The sequence below is a fragment of the Quercus robur genome, chromosome 5 (genome assembly GCF_932294415.1).
Source record: "Quercus robur chromosome 5, dhQueRobu3.1, whole genome shotgun sequence".
NCBI classification, from domain to species: Eukaryota; Viridiplantae; Streptophyta; class Magnoliopsida; order Fagales; family Fagaceae; genus Quercus; species Quercus robur.
The window spans coordinates 19528833-19545974 of record NC_065538.1 but is presented as its reverse complement, the minus strand read 5'-3'; the positions used below and the strand labels follow the sequence as shown (position 1 = coordinate 19545974).

The window sequence follows — 17142 nt, the reverse complement described above, 5'->3', positions numbered from 1 at the left end:
TCAAAATTAGATTGAATATGAGGCTGATTCACTTCATGTTTGGATGTGTCAGTTCTTGGTTAACTTAGACCCCTCCTATTCTCAAACTTCAAACTTCTCATAAACATGATTGTCAAATTCAATTTTGGGCTTAAATGCATTTACCAATATTTCAACAACTTGGGTTGTTCTGAGCCAGTAGTTCTGTTAAACAGTACACAACAAGACTAGAACATCACCAGCTGATGATAGCACCCACTGCAATTAAAGACTAAAGATGTACAACAATGTCCCTTATAATCTAAACAGTTGTAGCTCTGTCTCAAAATATACAACATGACCCAGATCCATATCGAATTGGGAAGCCAGACACATGTAAAGCACATAGTGCTCCACGAACTCTTATGTCAAAAAGGCCCCCAAAGACCTAAGAAGAAATCTTATCATAAATGCAAAAAATGTACAAGCTGGAGATCCAGTGAATCACAATGAAGTTATCCACTCCTCTGTATTTCTTCTATTACAATCAATATGGACCAACTCAAAATTCATATCGGACATGTACTAATCAGCTTCTTTAATTAATTTTACAATTCTTTGCAGTAGAAGAAAAGAAAAAGTCATAGATCACAAATAAAAAGCCCAAAATTGTAATGGCTGGCTAAACTTTTACTTCCAGTCAGCTGAGCAGCACACATTCGAGGTGAACTGAGCTATAATATTTCATATTTAGAAGCATGTTCTTCTGTTTAGCACAAGCAAGGTAGACTTTGTTTTCATCTCTTCCAGCAGAGTCAAAGACAAAAAGGACTTTGACATCACAAAGACTCTGGACTTGTCGAGGGTCTGATTCTTGCGCATTCCTCTAGGTTCATCTAATCCATTCGAAATCCATTAACTCAATGGATTCCTGGGTGTGATAGACATTTTCCTTACATCAAGATCAAGCTCTTGCTCTACTTCATCTTCATCACTAATACCATCATCATCATCATATGGAGGTCTGACCATTGACCAATGCACGAAGTGTGGCAGAATATATCTTCAGAGGTAATGGAGAAACGAAGTAATGCCAGTAAACTAATAAAACAAATACAAAAAAAAATGTAAAAGTTTCATTAGAACTTATTTATACAAGTCATATGACTTATTAAATAGGTCATGTAACTAAAAATACACATGCACAGTAACCAGAACCACTCCTATGGCTAACAGACTTATACCAACTGACTAGAAGCTCCAATAAATGGCCCCCCATGATAAGATGAGTTAATATGCGTTTGTTTTCATCATTTTAGTTTAACAAACTACTAAATTCCAAGAGAAAGATCCTGGCATCCCCATGTCTGTAGTAAAATCAAGTTCCTCCAGATACCAAGGATGGGTAACAACTACAACATGTGATTCTCTTCACAATACCATGAGAAAGGAAGGCCTTGTTCTAGGGAATGTTTACGCTACAGCTATGACAAAGGAAGAAAATTTCCAAAAAAAACTGACAGACAGAACATAGAAATCTAAAAAAGGATGACAAAAAATCATATTATATTAGAGATATCAATCAAGAAACTTAATTGAATCTCCAAGACATATGTTGTCTTAGATTGACCTAATCAGTTGTATCTGCCACTTAAGAAGTGGCAAATACAACAAATTAGTTTAAACATTTCCTGTTTTGCACCACAAAATGCAGAATAGTGGTGGAATCATCGTCTCTGCACACACCTATTGTTTTGATAAATTATACAATTCTCGAAAGACAACAAATGTAAAAACAACTCAGCCATGGTTGGAAGAAATGATTTAGAAATAAATTTATGTTTATAGATTTCTACAATAGCCCAAACAATCATAAGCAAGAACAAAAGCTTGAAAAAAAAAAAAAAAAAAAAAAAAAAAAGAAGAAGAAGAAGAAGAAAAAACAGAGAACAAAATACTGTTTGGAAAGCAAGAAAATCAGAGAGAAAAAAATTAGTAGAGGAAGGAGATTGTAGCTCTGATACCAAATAAAGAAACACACACAGAAAATCTAAAGAGAAAATTTCTATATGTATAATAAATGAAAGTCTCTTGCCAATGTTAGGGGGCAAATTTTATTGCTAGAGTCTATTCCTTCTATCAACTGGGTTTTTTCTTTAATTCAGCAGGAAGAAAAACAAAGATCGGTTGGGTTGAAGATGAATCCTATTGTGGAATCTGCTGTGTTGGCCACAAGAACTGAGAGTTCTGCTAGCTAAGGATATAATTCCAAGAACAAAGACAAGCCATTTTGTTCTCATTGTGGATTGAAGGGCCATACAATTGACAAGTGCTATAGAGTCCATGGTTTCCCACCTGGATATAGGAACAAAGGAAGAGGAGGTCAACCACATCAAGCTGCAGCAGCCATGGTTCCTAATCAATCTGCTACTGTGGTTCCTGGTCAATCTTTCTCTGATATTCCCAAATTCGCACTATCACAGGCTCAGTCACAATGTCAAGAACTCATGAAACATGTGGCCATGTTAAGTACACAATTTTCTGAAATGGGGACAAATTCTGTTGATTCTCAGTCTTCTCAGGCATTAGCCCCATCTGCTGGGCCACAAGTTGCTCATGCGGTGACTCAATCTACTGATTCATATCCACAAGCCTCTACCTTTGCAGCTTTTGACCCACAAGCTTCAACTTTTGAAGCCTTATCACATGGCAGGTAACCCTTTTAACTCTCTAGAACACTCAGTGTTTTCAGCTAATTTTACTACATCTTCCTTAGTTTCATCACAAGATTGGATCTTAGACACAGGAGCTACTGACCATATGGTCCATTCAATTTCATTTTTTACATCCATTACTTCTATTGTTAATCTTGTTGCCAACCTTTCTAACGGACATAAGGCAGTTGTAACTCACATAGGGACAATACAGTTAACATCCACTCTCTTTTTAATGTCCTTTGTGTCCCAACCTTCTCTTTTAACTTGATTTCAGTAAGTTGACTAGAAATAATCCTTATTGTTTGATAGTTCTGGACACCCTTTGCTTTATTCAGGGCCGTCAACCATGGAAGACGAATGGATTGGTAGAGCAAAGGGAAACTTGTATATTTTGGACACAACTGCTACTACTTTTCGTTCTTTTTCCATTCCATATATTGCTTCAAATGTTACTCGTCAAAATAAGACTTCTGCAGAATCTGTACCTGCTTGTTTTGATTCTCTTACTTCTGTCAAGAATAAGTGTCATAATGTTCATCTATGGCATGCTAGACTTGGACATCCCTCCATTTCTAGACAGCTATTGCTCTTTCATTGTATTCCACAAATTACTTTGAATAAAAATGTTCAGTTTTCTTGTTCTATTTGCCCTTTAGCTAAACAGAAAAGATTACCTTTTCCTAATGCTAATCATGTGGCTCCTAATGCTTTTGATCTCATTCATTGTGATACATGAGTACCTTTTTCAACACCTACCATAGAAGGTTGTGGTATTTTCTTAACTTAGTGGATGATAGCACTAGAACAACTTGGATTTATCTCATGAGATCAAAGTCTGAGTCTTCTATACACATACCAGCCTTCTTTTCAATGATTGAAACACAATTCCACACCAAAATTAAATGTTTTAGATCAGATAATGCTCCTGATCTTAAACTTCCATATTTTTTTCAAAAACAAAGGTACTCTTCATCAGTTTTCTTGTGTTGGAAACCCTCAACAAAATTCTGTGGTTGAGAGAAAGCACCAGCATATTTTGCAGGTTGCTAGAGCTTTAGGTTTCAATCCAATCTTCCTTTACATTTTTGGGGTGAGTGTGTGCTACCTGCTGTTTACCTCATTAATAGGCTACCTTTTCCATTATTGCACAACAAAAGTCCTAATGAAAAGTTGCTTAAACACATTCCCTCTTATACTCATCTTAAAACCTTTGGTTCCTTATGTTTTGTTTCAACTCTTCCACTGAACAGATCCAAATTTGATCCTAGGGCTAAGCCCTATGTTTTCATTGGTTATCCGGCTGGTATTAAAGGCTATAAAGTTCTTGATTTAGATTCCAAAACTATATTTGTTTCTAGAGATGTCCACTTTCTTGAACATATTTTTCCATTTTCCACATCTTCCAAACCTCTTTCACCTAATCATTCTACCATCTCAGATTTTCTTGATCCCACATCAGAATTCTGCAGATTTTCTGCAGTTCCAACCTACAGATACTCCTCTAGAACTTGTTCTTCCACTTCCTCCTTCTCCCATTGTTGATTCTTCTTTACTTAGGAGATCCACTAGATCACACAATTCTCCTTCATACCTACAAGACTACCATTGTTCTCTTGCTCAAGGTGCTGTTCCTGTTTTTCCAGATGCAATCTATCCTATATCTGATATCTTTATACTACTCTAAACTTACCCAAACTCATAAAGCTTTCAGCATTGCTCTTCTAACTAATATTGAACCTACTCATTACAACCAAGCTGCCCAATTTCCTGAATGGAAAGAGGCTATGCAAGCTGAACTGCAGGCTTTCGCTGCCAATGATACTTGGGCAGTAACCTCTTTGCCTCCAGGGAAGACAGCAATTGGTTCTAAATGGGTGTATAAAATTAAGCTGAAAGCTGATGGTAGAATAGAGAGATATAAGGCTTGTTTAGTGGCTAAGGTTTTTACTCAACAAGGAAGGTTAGACTATTTTGAAACTTTCTCACCTGTTGCTAAGTTTGTCACAGTGAGGACCCTCTTGGCTATAGCTGCTATTAAGGATTGGCACATCATTCAACTTGATGTCAACAATGCATTTCTGCATGGTGATCTCTTTGAAGAGGTTTATATGCATTTGCCACTTGGATATGTTCCTGAGGTTGCTAGCAAGGGGGAGTTACAAATTTGCAAGTTGAACAAATCACTAGATGGTTTGAAGCAAGCTAGCAGGCAATGGTTTGCTAAGCTAACAAGTGCTATACTTGAATAAGGTTTTGAACATCAAAATCAGATTACTCTTTGTTCACACGGGTTCAAGGGCAGACAATTCTTATTGTTCTTGTGTATGTAAATGATATTTTGGTTGCTAGCAACGACCTTGCAGCTGCTAACAGTTTCAAGAATTACTTGCATGATCAAATCAAGCTCAAGGATTTAGGACCTCTAAAGTTCTTTTTAGGTCTTGAAATTGCTAGAACAGCTTCCATTCTTGCCAAAAAAAAAAAAAAAGATACATCCACATTATTTATTTTTTATAGTTTTATTAATGTGTGCTATTTTGAAACAACATACCAAAATAAACTAAGAAGTACACATGATATTGTGCAGCTAGAGTATAAACATTGAAAATATGATATCGTGAAAGACAATTGAAACAACATAATACAAAACTACCATTTTCAATGAACAAAATCAAACTCTTTTGTTTTTTCTCAATACCCAACAGATTGAATAGAAATTTTTTTCTGTGAAAGACAATTTTGTGATGAAACTATGGTGCAGAGAAATGGGTATAGCGAACTGTGGAGGAAGAGTCAGGGATATAGGAATGTTTCTATTGTCATTTGGTTTACTTAGTACAGAGAGAGAGAGAGAGAGAGAGAGAGAGAGGGACAAACCTAATGCTGCTGGAAGAGAGAGGCGCTGCCCAGAGACGGAACCATGTACAGGCTGAGGGGGTCCCCCCAAAATTTTTAAAACATTAAATAGTAGGTATATATTTAAAATTTTAGAAAATAAGTTCAAGAAAAATTATATTTCCCGCAAGAAAGTTATTAATACAAATTTATTTTGATTTTGTTTGTGTATAACAAATATTATGACAATTAATAAATATTTGTTATGATTGTGTTTGTATATGAAATTATTTATTATAATATATATTTTAAAAAAATGATATTGCAAGTTTTTGATTGAGGGTTTAAATAGTAGAATATATCATAGAATCATTTATTTTATTATTTATACAAATATATATATAATCATCACCAGTTTTGAGCACAATCACGATTTCACCAATAACATGAACCTCAGTCAAGTTGGAGTTTGAGACCAGATTTATTATGCAATATTTCTTTCATTGTTGCTATTTTTATTTTTATTTTTAATTCTTCCATTGTGAACCTCTCAACATTAACATAAATAAAAATGTGAAAGTTATACAATTGTTTAATTTTGACCCACACAATAACCCTATTTAAATTTCAAAAAAAAATTCTCTTCTTGTTTTTAATTAATTTATTTACAGTTAATAAATAATTTAACATAGGGTTATGCTAACGAGTGTCCTTAGGGCACTTGTTAACAATCTATTTTAGGAAAATTTTGACATCATTTTTATGGGAAATGAAAAAAAAACTGTCAAAACATTAATTATTATTTGTTCTTTTCCCATAAAAACTTTCTTTAATTGAATTTTTAACCAATACCCTAAGGGTAGTCGTTAACATTTCCCTTTAACATATTGGTTTTTATATTAGCTTACTAATAAAACCTATTTGATTGAAAATAATCTTACTATTTGTTTTTTTAAAGGGAAAAATTGTATTTTAAAACAAAACCCGGTCTCAGCTAAACTACTTCTTTCTTCTTCGTTCAAGGTTTAACAAAGCAAGAATAATAATTGCTGAATAGAATATAGGGGTTTTTGTAGGGTTTCCTTTTCTCTGAACCAAAAAAAAAAAAAAAGAATGCCTTCTCACCAGGGCGCGGAGGCGCTCTCAGCCTCGGGCCGGAGCTCCGAGAAGCTGAGCCTCCCAACACTCCAGTCGAAGATGAAGTCCGACCCGGACGGTTACGAATCGGAGCTAATCCTCCTCTACAGCCAATTCAAGTCCTCCCTCGAACTCTTCCAGCAACAAGCGGCGCTCAATTTCACCTCCATCAGCGGCATCGGCAGCGACCCCTCCGTCGCCAAAGACCTCGGCGACAGAGCCTTGATTTTGGCCCATGTCACCCCTTTTTACCCCAACCACCTCGCCGACTTCCCCAAACAACTCGCCGGTTTGCTCTCCTCCGCCTCTAGATCGCTTCCCTCCGGCCTCCGGTGCCACGTCGCCCAATCTCTCATTCTACTCTCCAATCGACAGGTAGGTATTTCCATCCTCTCGTGTAACTTTAAGTAATGTTTTTCACACTTTTTTTTAATTTTTTTTATTGTATTGAAATTTTGTGAATTTTGATGATGAATTATCTGTTCTCTAACATGCGTGCCAAATTTTGTGTCGGTTGGATGTTATTTACTATTTGATTCAGGAACTCGTCTTTTGTTTGAATAAAAATGACAAGGTTAATTTAAAACAATATTGAGGGATGTAAAATTTAATATGAACCCAACCCATATATGTTTATATAAACGGAGTCATTTTTGGAGCATTGACACATTTTCGATGATGAATTATGTGTTCTCTATGTTGGTAACACGAGCATGCTAAATTTTGTGCGAATTGGATGTTATTTCCAATTCGATTTAGAAACTCGTGTTAATTTAAAAATTGGTTTCGACTCAAACACAAGAACTTCCAATTTAAACATTTTGCGCGGATGATATTGTAATTCTAACGAGCTAGTAAGTCTTTTTTATTGGATTGAATTTTGTGAATTTTGATGATGAATTATGTGTTCTCTATGTTGGTAACTTGCATGCCAAATTTAATATTTGATTCAGAAACTCGTGTTAATTTAAAAATTGGTTTCGACTCGAGCACAAAAACTTCTAATTTAAACATTTTGCGGATGATATTGTAATTCTAATGAGCTAATAACTCTTTTTTATTGGATTAAAATTTTGTGAATTTCGATGATGAATTATGTGTTCTCTATGTTGGTAACACGAGCATGCCAAATTTCATGCTGATTGGTTGTTATTTATTATTCGATTCAAAATCTCGTGTTAATTTAAAAATTGGTTTCGACTCGAACACAAAAACTTCTAATTTAAACATTTTATAGATGATATTGTAATTCTAACCGGTGGCTTTGTTAAAATTTGCATCCATTAAAACAATATTGAGTGATGTAAAATTTAATATGAACCCAACTCATATATGTTTATACGAATGGAGTCATTTTTGGAACATTGACACGTTTTCTTTGTTCTGTTTTGGTTGTTTTAGATGATTGATATTGAAGAAACCCTAGCATTGTTCATGGACTTACAGACTCTAGGTGATAAGCCTTTAAGAAAATTGGCTTTCTCTCATGTTATTCATAGCATTAAGCGAATGAATCAGAAGCACAAGAATGATGCTAAGAATCGTAAGCTCCAAAATATCGTGTTTGCAATGCTACAGGTCTGTAGTACTAATCATTTTTCCTTTTTTGTTTGCTGAAAAGTTAAAACCATGAATTTGAGGTCAATTGGGTTAATAATTTGAGTTTTTGTGTATAATATGATAGCAAGATGATGAAGCAAAAGCCAAGAGAGCTCTCACCACGCTATGTGAGCTTCACCGGAGGAAGTTGTGGTTCGATGATAGAACCGCAAATGCCATTGCTACTGCATGTTTTCATTCGTCGCCAAGGTAGTTATTAGTCATGTAGCATTAGTAAAATTTTCCAGTCTTGGATTTCGGATGTCACAATTTTGTGTTTCTTAAATTAATCAGGATCATGATTGCTGCTCTGTCGTTTCTTCTTGATTACGAGAAGATTGAAGACGATGATGATAGTGATGCTTCAAGTGGTGAAGATGACCCGAATCCCCAAGCTCCTCATGTTGTCATCAATAAACAGGCTATTTATAACGTTAGTTGCACTTTTTATATAGAAAATTCACTTCAATTATACAGATTACTGCAATGTATTATATGAAGAAAACTAGAGTACTTTTTTTTTGGTGATGCATTTAGAGTGCCGATGGCAAGTATTTTTAAAAAGTTGTTTGTAAAACTTTAAAATTGCAGCTGGTTGATTGTATTGTAATGTAATTTTCTAATGATTTCAGGCACACCATAAAGGAACAGTTTCAAGCAAGAAGAAAAAGCAAGCAAAATTGCAGCGTGCAATGCGTAGCATGAAAAGGCAACAACGTCTGTCATCAGAAAATGTCTCATCGAATAATTATTCCCCACTTAACCATCTTAAAGATGCACAGGTACTTTAGTTTTCTCGTTGCTATCTTCGGTCAAGTGAATTCTACTCTAATATTCTTTCTGTGGATAGAAGGTGATTTTAGATTTCCATTCTGCCTGTAGGGATTTGTTGAGAAGTTATTCTCTCGGCTTCAAACATGCAATGAACGTTTTGAGGTGAGAAATTATGTTTCATTTTTCTGTTAAATAATAACAAATTTTCTGCTTTAAAGTCATTGAAAATGGGATTACTTATGTCAATGAGCCATTTTTTTTATTTTATTGCCAGCTTAGGTTTGTTAATTGTTCTTGGCATGAGAAGCTAAGATGAAAGAAAGATTGGATCACGTTTAGATTTGTAGAATTATGGGGAAACTAAGACAAAGTTGTACATAATAAAAGAAGATTATTTGTTTAGAGATAGTCTGAGGACTGAACCAGGGAAATTGTTGGGTGTTGGAAAGGAATGGTTAACAGAGGAGATACTGAAACAATCTATTTGGTTGATATCAGGAACACATGCAAGTGTTACCTATTGTTATCTTCATTTCAAAATGATTTCTATGAATTAGAAGGATAGATTTAATTCCCTTTTTTTCCCCAGAATTTAGGATCTGTTATTTTCTTTTAATTTGTATAAAAGTTTTGAACCATGTTCTAGAGTAAAGTTCGTATTGCACAACTTTTGCAGCCTATTGTTCTAATACATAAGTTTCTTTGTTAATTCTAATTAATTCATGAATTACACTGAGCAAAGTGATTCACCAATTAAGAGTAACTAAATACTGAATGCTCTGCAGTAAACCTTTTTTTTTTTTTTTTTTAATAAGGAAAAAAGAAATGAGATCTAAATTTTTTTGTTAGTTCTTACTGTTTACAAATGTTGCTGAATCTGAATGATTCTTTCTTTTGATTATTACCCTGTGTAAACTTCAGGTTAGGATGATGATGCTGAAAGTAATAGCTCGAACAGTTGGGCTTCACCGCTTGATTCTGTTGAATTTTTATCATTTCATTGAGAAATATATTCAGGTATTTTCTGACTCATGCAATTAAGTTGTAATTACCTTGATGCCTGAGGTGGTAACTATTTTGATAAATGCAGCCCCATCAACGTGATGTCACAAGTTTACTTGCAGCAGCAGTTCAGGCCTGTCATGATATGGTATTAAGCTTTTTCTCTTTTGCTTGATTGGATACTATACTGTAATTTATAGCTAAATTTGATTATTTTCATCTGTCCCTCCCCCAAGTTTCTTCTTTTGAAATTTGAACTTTCAAGAATTCACCTATAAATAATTCAATTGACTGTGTTGTAAACAGGTGCCACCTGATGCAGTTGAACCACTATTCAGAAAGATAGTAAATCAGTTTGTACATGATCGTTCACGCCCAGAGGTGCCACTTCACAGCTGCATTATAATAAGTTTTCCTTTTCAGTTACTTATGGATTTGTCTCTAAGTCAACTTGTTTTTTCCAGGCCATTGCTGTTGGACTGAATGTAATAAGGGAGATTTGTTTACGCATGCCATTGGTAACTACCTATACATTTCATTTTTTTTTTTTTCTCTCTATCTGAGATTATCATGGTGGTTTCAAAGTTGTCTAATAACTTTTTGTAAATGGTAATTGGACCTATCCATCATGTTCTATCTCTTTTTTTTGCCTTTCATGTATAGCCTTTTGTAACTCTGTTTTCTTAGTGCTGTTAATGTGTTAGGATTAATATTTTTGTTCCTGGCAACTAGTTGATGACAGAAGATTTGCTGCAAGATCTTGCACTGTACAAGAAATCACATGAGAAAGCAGTTTCAATAGCAGCTCGTTCACTAATTACTTTATTTAGAGAGGTATTAGAAACTACTGTCTAGCTGTGATATCTCTCTCTCTCTGTGTGCTTGCTTGTGCATATGTGTGCCTATGCGTGCCCACAATCAATTTAGGAATAATTGCTAATTCATTTATGTGCAGGTTTGCCCCGCACTGCTAATCAAGAAGGATCGTGGGCGCCCTACAGACCCGAAGGCAAGGCCAAAAGCATATGGAGAAGTCAATGTGAGCAGCAATGTTCCTGGTGTAGAGTTATTACAAGAAGATGACAATAATGAGGAGGATATTAGTGACGCTGAAAGGTCCTCATCCAATGATTCTGATGATGATCATGATAATGAGGTTGATGTTGCCAGCAATGATGAAGAAAATCAGCTATATGGTGATATTACTGGAAGTGAAGATGATGAATTAGAAGATGATGAAGTAGCTCAAAATGAAGATGGAAATAACATTATTGATAGTGATGACAGTGATGTTAGTGACAATGATGATGATGATGATGATGATGGGAAAGAAGAGGAGGAGATGGAGGCAGCAAAATGTTCCAGCAAAACTAGGGATAGTGAAACTGGAGGAAGAGAATCTAAAGCAAAAAAGAGGAAGTTGTCTGATTTTGATGGACAATTGCTTGCTGCTGACTCAAGCCTTCGGGCTCTAAAGAGATTGGCAGGAGTGACGATGGGGCAAACCTCACCAGACTCAACTGATGGAATTCTTTCTAATGAGGACTTCCAAAGAATCAAGGAATTGAAGGTATTGTATTGCTATCAGACTTGAAGGAAAAAATGGGGTTAATTTTTAACTTTGTGCCATGGAAAACGATGATGCAAAGTTTCTTTAATATTTGTAATACTAGATTTCATAACATTGCATGTTGATTATTGGGTGCTTTTGTGGTTATTTTATTAGGCAAAGAAGGATGCAAATGATGCTTTGGTTAAACATGGGTTAAGAAAGGGTATCCCAAGTTCTGATCAACTGAGTACTAAACGAGTCGATCCTGCCAAACTTGAAGTAAGTTTTCTATTTCTTTACTGGCTCGTGTATCTTAGTTCATTTATTTTATATGAAGAGAATGAATCCTGTCATCAAAGGAGTCAGAGGAAAAAAGAGAGTTGTGGGGGGGTGGGGGGGGACCTCCTGCAGTTGCTGCTAAGGTGAAAGGTTACCTCCCTACATGGAAAGAGGGGGTGGGGAGCAAGAAGCCTTCAGAAATAGGAACATTGTGTGTGGGTTCTAAACCAACTAGGTGCATGTGTAAACTTACTGATTGAAAAAAGTACATTGAGCAATTGAGTGTTGGAACGGTTTTTAAGTTGGAAATGCATTCTATGTTACAAAGCAGAAGTTTTTCATATTGTAAATCTATTGCAACATATTCATTTTGTCTCATTATGTTTAATTGTTTTCTCCTAACACATAAGATTCTTCCTTTAAAACTTATACTGATCCACTTTTTCATGTATTTTGTAGTTTCATGTAAAAAAGAAGATGAGCAAGGAGGAAAGATTAGCGTTAGTTAGGGCAGGGAGGGAGGACAGGGGGAAGTACCAGGCTCGAACGTCTGTAAAGCAGAAAAAGGTAATTCCATTTCTGACACTTCATGTTCTTCATATACTTGCCTTTTAGAATACTGATGTTAAATTGGTGTGCAATTCATTAGTTCTCTTCTAAGTTAGGCTTTGAATTTGAGAATTATGTGTATAACATCCTTACCTCAGAATCCAAACAGCCTGTATCAAGGGGTTGGTGGGAAAGATCTGGAAAATGAGGGAGGGAAGGATAGCTCCCCTCCCTTTTTTGGATCCTCTAGATGAAAAAAAAAAAAAGGTGAGAATCAGAGAGGGAAAGATCCCCTCCCTCACAGGTCCACTTTTACAATCTATCCACAAACTAATAGCGGAAAAGGAGGGTATAATGGCAAAATACTTGGTTTAATTTTCCTTTCCTCAATCTCTTGAAAACCCATGCTTTCCTCTCTTCTTCCTTAAGGTGTTATTTGACCAGCCCCTTAGCTTCAGATTCTCTCTCTCTCTCCAATGCTATCTTTGTTTCTTTCTTTCTGTTCAATAATGTTACAACTTTAACCTATAAGATAATTAAGAATAGCACAGCCTTGAACATCTTATCCTTTTTCTTTTTATTACTTATCGTGTTCAATCTATGATAAGTATTAGGCTGTGATGCCATCATATAGTTACTTTATTTGAATTTTTCTTGTACCATTTTGTCATTGGACAGACTGGTGGTCTGAGCAATAGGCAGAAGGAGCGCAAGAAGAATCTGCCTATGGCAGCAAAGAAAGCCAAGGTAGCAAGGTCTCAACTAGAGAAGAAGAAGAAACAACAGCGTGCAGGCAAACAGTTTCGTGGGAGGAAAGCGTGGAAATGACTGGAAACATTTATCGCTTTCCTATACAATGTTATCTGTTATATTTTTTGAATGGCAATTATATTATTTTGCCAGTTTTTTCGCCCCTGAGGAATTAGCAAATTATATTTCAAAGAAAATATTACAGCAAGTCAGTACAATACTTCAAAAATCTTGCTGGGACAGCCAGCATCACAAATAACAAATTTTGTCAGAAATTTATTGAAAATGATCCCAGTTTTTTAATTTAGATCAATACGTGGCTTCTCATATGTCTCATTTGTGTAGGGCTTAAATTTAGCATTTTAGCAACCACGGTATATCCATTCACAACCCAGTATTTGATTTCAACTGCACTCTGCTGCAATAATTACTACCAGTTACTTTAAGTAACACTCTTATGAACTATAGCTTACCAATTACTCGCTGCTGGTGTTTCTGGACTTGCCAAATCATATAACATGCATTTAAAACTAGAGTTGAAGAAATACCATCGGGACAATATTACTAGTAATCTCTCAACCTACGATACCTGCCATGTGTAGGAGTTGGCCTAATCCAAATTTATCATGTCAATAAAAATTCCAACTCAACATCATGTTAGAATCACTTTTGTTCTAATTTCACTTATCCTTTCTTAGTTGGGCATGGCTGAGTCTAGCTGCCAGTGGATTGGACTTGTTTTGGGTATGTCTCGATCAGATTCGGATGGGTTTGATGTTAAATTCAATTTCACTATTGATAGTAATGGTTATCTAAGAGCATTTTTAGCGCTCTCTATGTTTTTGTATTATTTAACGAGTAAACAGTAGCTTTTACCTTTTGTATACCTACATTTTCAAATACACTTTCTAATAAATTCTCTATCATTTTTTTATTCCGTTTTTTTGAGAAAGAAATAATATTTAAAAGATCACACATTTTCACTCAAAAACACAAGGACCACAAATTTATTTCTATAGAGAGAGAGAGAGAGAGAGAGAGAGAGTTCCAAAATTTGAAAAGAGAGTCACTCAGAGGACTCAAGCCAACGGAAATCGGCGTTCACCGTGCAAAGCTAAGTCATTCACTCCACCCCGCTTCCGTCTCCTACCTATAGCTGAAAGGACACGTTGCCCAAATAGGTTAGATCGGCTTGTGTCTTCTTTATTTATTTGATTAGTTTTAAGTTTATGTTTTGTGCTTTCGTTTGTGTTTGGATTGTGTCTTCTCTTGAGTTTAGAGACATTTGAGAGAGAGAGGAATTGGGTCAAGTTGTTAGCCATTGTGAATGTTGAGAAAAAAATTGAATATTTTAATAGGTTAGTTGAATTTTTTATTCTAGTTAATCCTTTTGCTAATGAACAGTAGGTCATCAGACCAAGAGAGTTATTGTTCATTAGCAAATGATTTTTTGCTAAGGAACAATAACTTAAAGAGTCCGTTAGAGTAACATTTTGTGGGTTTACTCTCCAAGTTAAAGAGGATTTTGGGTTTAGAGAGTTTGTTAGAGATGCTCTAACATAGGCTAAGTATGCCTTAAAAATTTCTTTTCTCATAAAAATCTCTTGTATGTAGTAAGATTGTTGAAACTCCTATCAAGACTAATACATGACTCACTCCTCCTTGACAGTGAGCTACTCATGCCACACTATTTCAAGAGTAGTTAGATGTCTTACTATTAGTTGGGATCAAGATCGGATGTGGTACCACACCTAATGCAATTACCCCCTCCCTACTCTTAAAAACTTTTTACCACTTTCACTTTTTTATTTGCTCATTTTTTTTTATTCAATTTGAAAGTTGTTTTTTTCAATTCTCAATCCTAGCCATTGGAGAGATATTGGAGACCTAATATCTCTAATGTTGCTCATCACGTCAATCAATTGTTAGCCCCTTATTTCACACTTTGTAAGAGAGTCTCACAGAACAAATGAAAACAATAATGTTAAATATATCTCTCTGTTTATTTTCACATGACTGACTTTTCAGCCACCCACCCTAATTACAAAAGGTAGGCAATATCTCTTGCATGCCCTTGTTCATTATCCGCATTAAGCAGCTTGTTAGCAATCCATCCTATTTATTAAGGGTAGAAATGTAGCCACCCAAGTTAATGCCTTGTCCCCTACAGTCTCTCCCATTTCCAATATATTCTCAAATCTCATTGTAAGAGACAAATAGCAATGGAGAAGCACTGAGAGACAAAGAACAAAGGGAGATATATGTATTCAGTATTGGAAATCATATGACGTGGTGGATGACCATTAGAAAATAAGTAATTCAAGTCTAATTTTACTCTCATATTTCCTTTATTGTACAACAAATAAAAAAAATTAGCTTTGTTCATACTTCATAGATTAAAAAAGAAAATTGGACAACTTGTTGAGGCTAATGCAGGGGTGTTTTTGGTTGAGTTTAGCCAAATTTTTGCTAAAATGAGGTTTTGTTAAGGCTAATGCTAATGCTAGTGCCTAACGTCTACTTCAATCTCTCCACCAGAGCTCCCCAACCAGTTCAAGAGAGCTACACAAGCTTGCTTTGCTGCTTCGTACAAGAGGGTCGGTATTCTCATCTTCTCTTTGAGGCCCTAGTGTGGGTTTCTCAAGGGAAGACTCAATGGGTATCTTCTTAACTAGCTTTAGTCCTGGTTCTCTGCTCTGGGCTTTGGCTTGGCTCATTTTGTTCTTGGTTGATGATTTGAGACCTTGTTGAGAAAAGCATTCTATGATTTTCTTTTCCCTCTCACCATCCAAACATGCCCAGAAAAAAAATAGTTAAATTTTAATAATATTTAAATAAATTGGAGAAAGAGTAAAAGAGCCTAGTGTATGTACTTGAGAATATGAAGTAGCTAAAAACGGAAAAAGGTTTGAGTTTTTTTTTTTTTTTTTTTTTTGATTTAAACTAATGAGCATATTGAATACGAATATTGAGATTGATGTGACTGCTTTAAGTTACATATATTAGTTCCCTTGTCATCTCAGAGTTAACTCATTGGCAAAACTATAATGTTGATCCCTCAAGAATTTATAAAATTCTACTCTAACTATAATTTTATTTATCTTATATTATATGAATTAGGTAAAGTAAAACTTTGTTTTTAAAATTTTAAGAAATTATAAATTATATTCCAACTAAAACTCTATTAACAAAGAGTTAAAGGAATTTGAAACTAATCAATATCTATATATATATTAATAGGTGAAGTTGAGAGAAAATCCAGTTAGATTTCAAATTGGAATTCAATTAGAGTCTAATCTAAGATGAACACGTGGATTCTAAAATACTGGTTTGTCATTGTCGAGTGTTTATTGAAACTGAATTTTTATTTTTTAATCAAAATTTAGAAATGAAACTGAACTTAATTTGATGCTCATATCTAATTCAAGGCATAGTCCCCCCCCCACCCCCCCCCCCCCCCCCCAAAAAAAAAAAAAACTTGTATAAACCTATGGAATTTATTTATTTGTTTATTTATCTTAATTTATTATTCTCATTGCAGGGATTGCAACGATTTTGCACAGAGCATTAGATTAAGTTATCAAAGGTATGAGATGTCTGGAAACTTCACTCTTTACTGTGTAAATACATATATATAAAGTTTTTTTTCCAACTTCTGTTAATAAAAATGATAAATCAGATATTTCCTGCATGTGGGAAGACATTAATGTTTTGTATCTTTCTTCAGATAGATCACATATTTCTCTCTCGAGTCTGCTCAGAGACTGCGCGTGGTCTTCCAGGTTTGTATCTTGATAGATCAGCAATGATGTCTCTGTGATCATTAACTGTATTTCAATTTCGGATTATAACCAAAGAAAATGTTTTAGTTTGTAGTATATAAACATCTGTAGTGTGTCTAAATGTCTGAATAGTAATTCAAGTGAGAGTTCTTCAGGCCACTGAATTGCTCAATTTAACTCCACAGGTTTACTATTGACTTTGGCTGGC

The 17142-nt window shown here is 35.0% G+C and overlaps 1 protein-coding gene and 1 long non-coding RNA gene across 2 annotated transcripts; one reads left to right on the top strand and one right to left on the bottom strand.

Moving 5' to 3' along the window:
• Window positions 1-381: 381 nt before the first annotated feature.
• On the bottom strand, window positions 382-5618 carry LOC126725412 (uncharacterized). Its single transcript, XR_007655448.1, has 2 exons — window positions 5553-5618; window positions 382-1059 (listed from the first exon to the last, which is right to left on the bottom strand). It is a non-coding gene; the product is annotated as an uncharacterized LOC126725412 (long non-coding RNA).
• Window positions 5619-6537: 919 nt separating this feature from the next.
• Window positions 6538-13438, top strand: LOC126725410 (uncharacterized). Its single transcript, XM_050430125.1, has 15 exons — window positions 6538-7022; window positions 8049-8225; window positions 8332-8456; window positions 8541-8679; window positions 8879-9028; window positions 9129-9182; window positions 9942-10037; window positions 10111-10170; window positions 10329-10403; window positions 10487-10540; window positions 10755-10856; window positions 10978-11592; window positions 11749-11853; window positions 12313-12420; window positions 13081-13438. Exons 1-15 carry the CDS (start codon window positions 6624-6626, stop codon window positions 13228-13230), a joined length of 2409 nt encoding a protein of 802 aa, XP_050286082.1. The 5' UTR covers window positions 6538-6623; the 3' UTR covers window positions 13231-13438.
• The last annotated feature ends 3704 nt before the right edge of the window (window positions 13439-17142 follow it).

Bases quoted from the DNA above. Each gene is read 5' to 3' on its own strand.
- LOC126725410 (XM_050430125.1), top strand. From the start codon at position 6,624: ATGCCTTCTCACCAGGGCGCGGAGGCGCTCTCAGCCTCGGGCCGGAGC. The intron at 8,680-8,878 runs GTTAGTTGCACT...TAATGATTTCAG, and splicing joins ATAAACAGGCTATTTATAAC to GCACACCATAAAGGAACAGT. The intron at 11,854-12,312 runs GTAAGTTTTCTA...TGTATTTTGTAG, and splicing joins TCGATCCTGCCAAACTTGAA to TTTCATGTAAAAAAGAAGAT.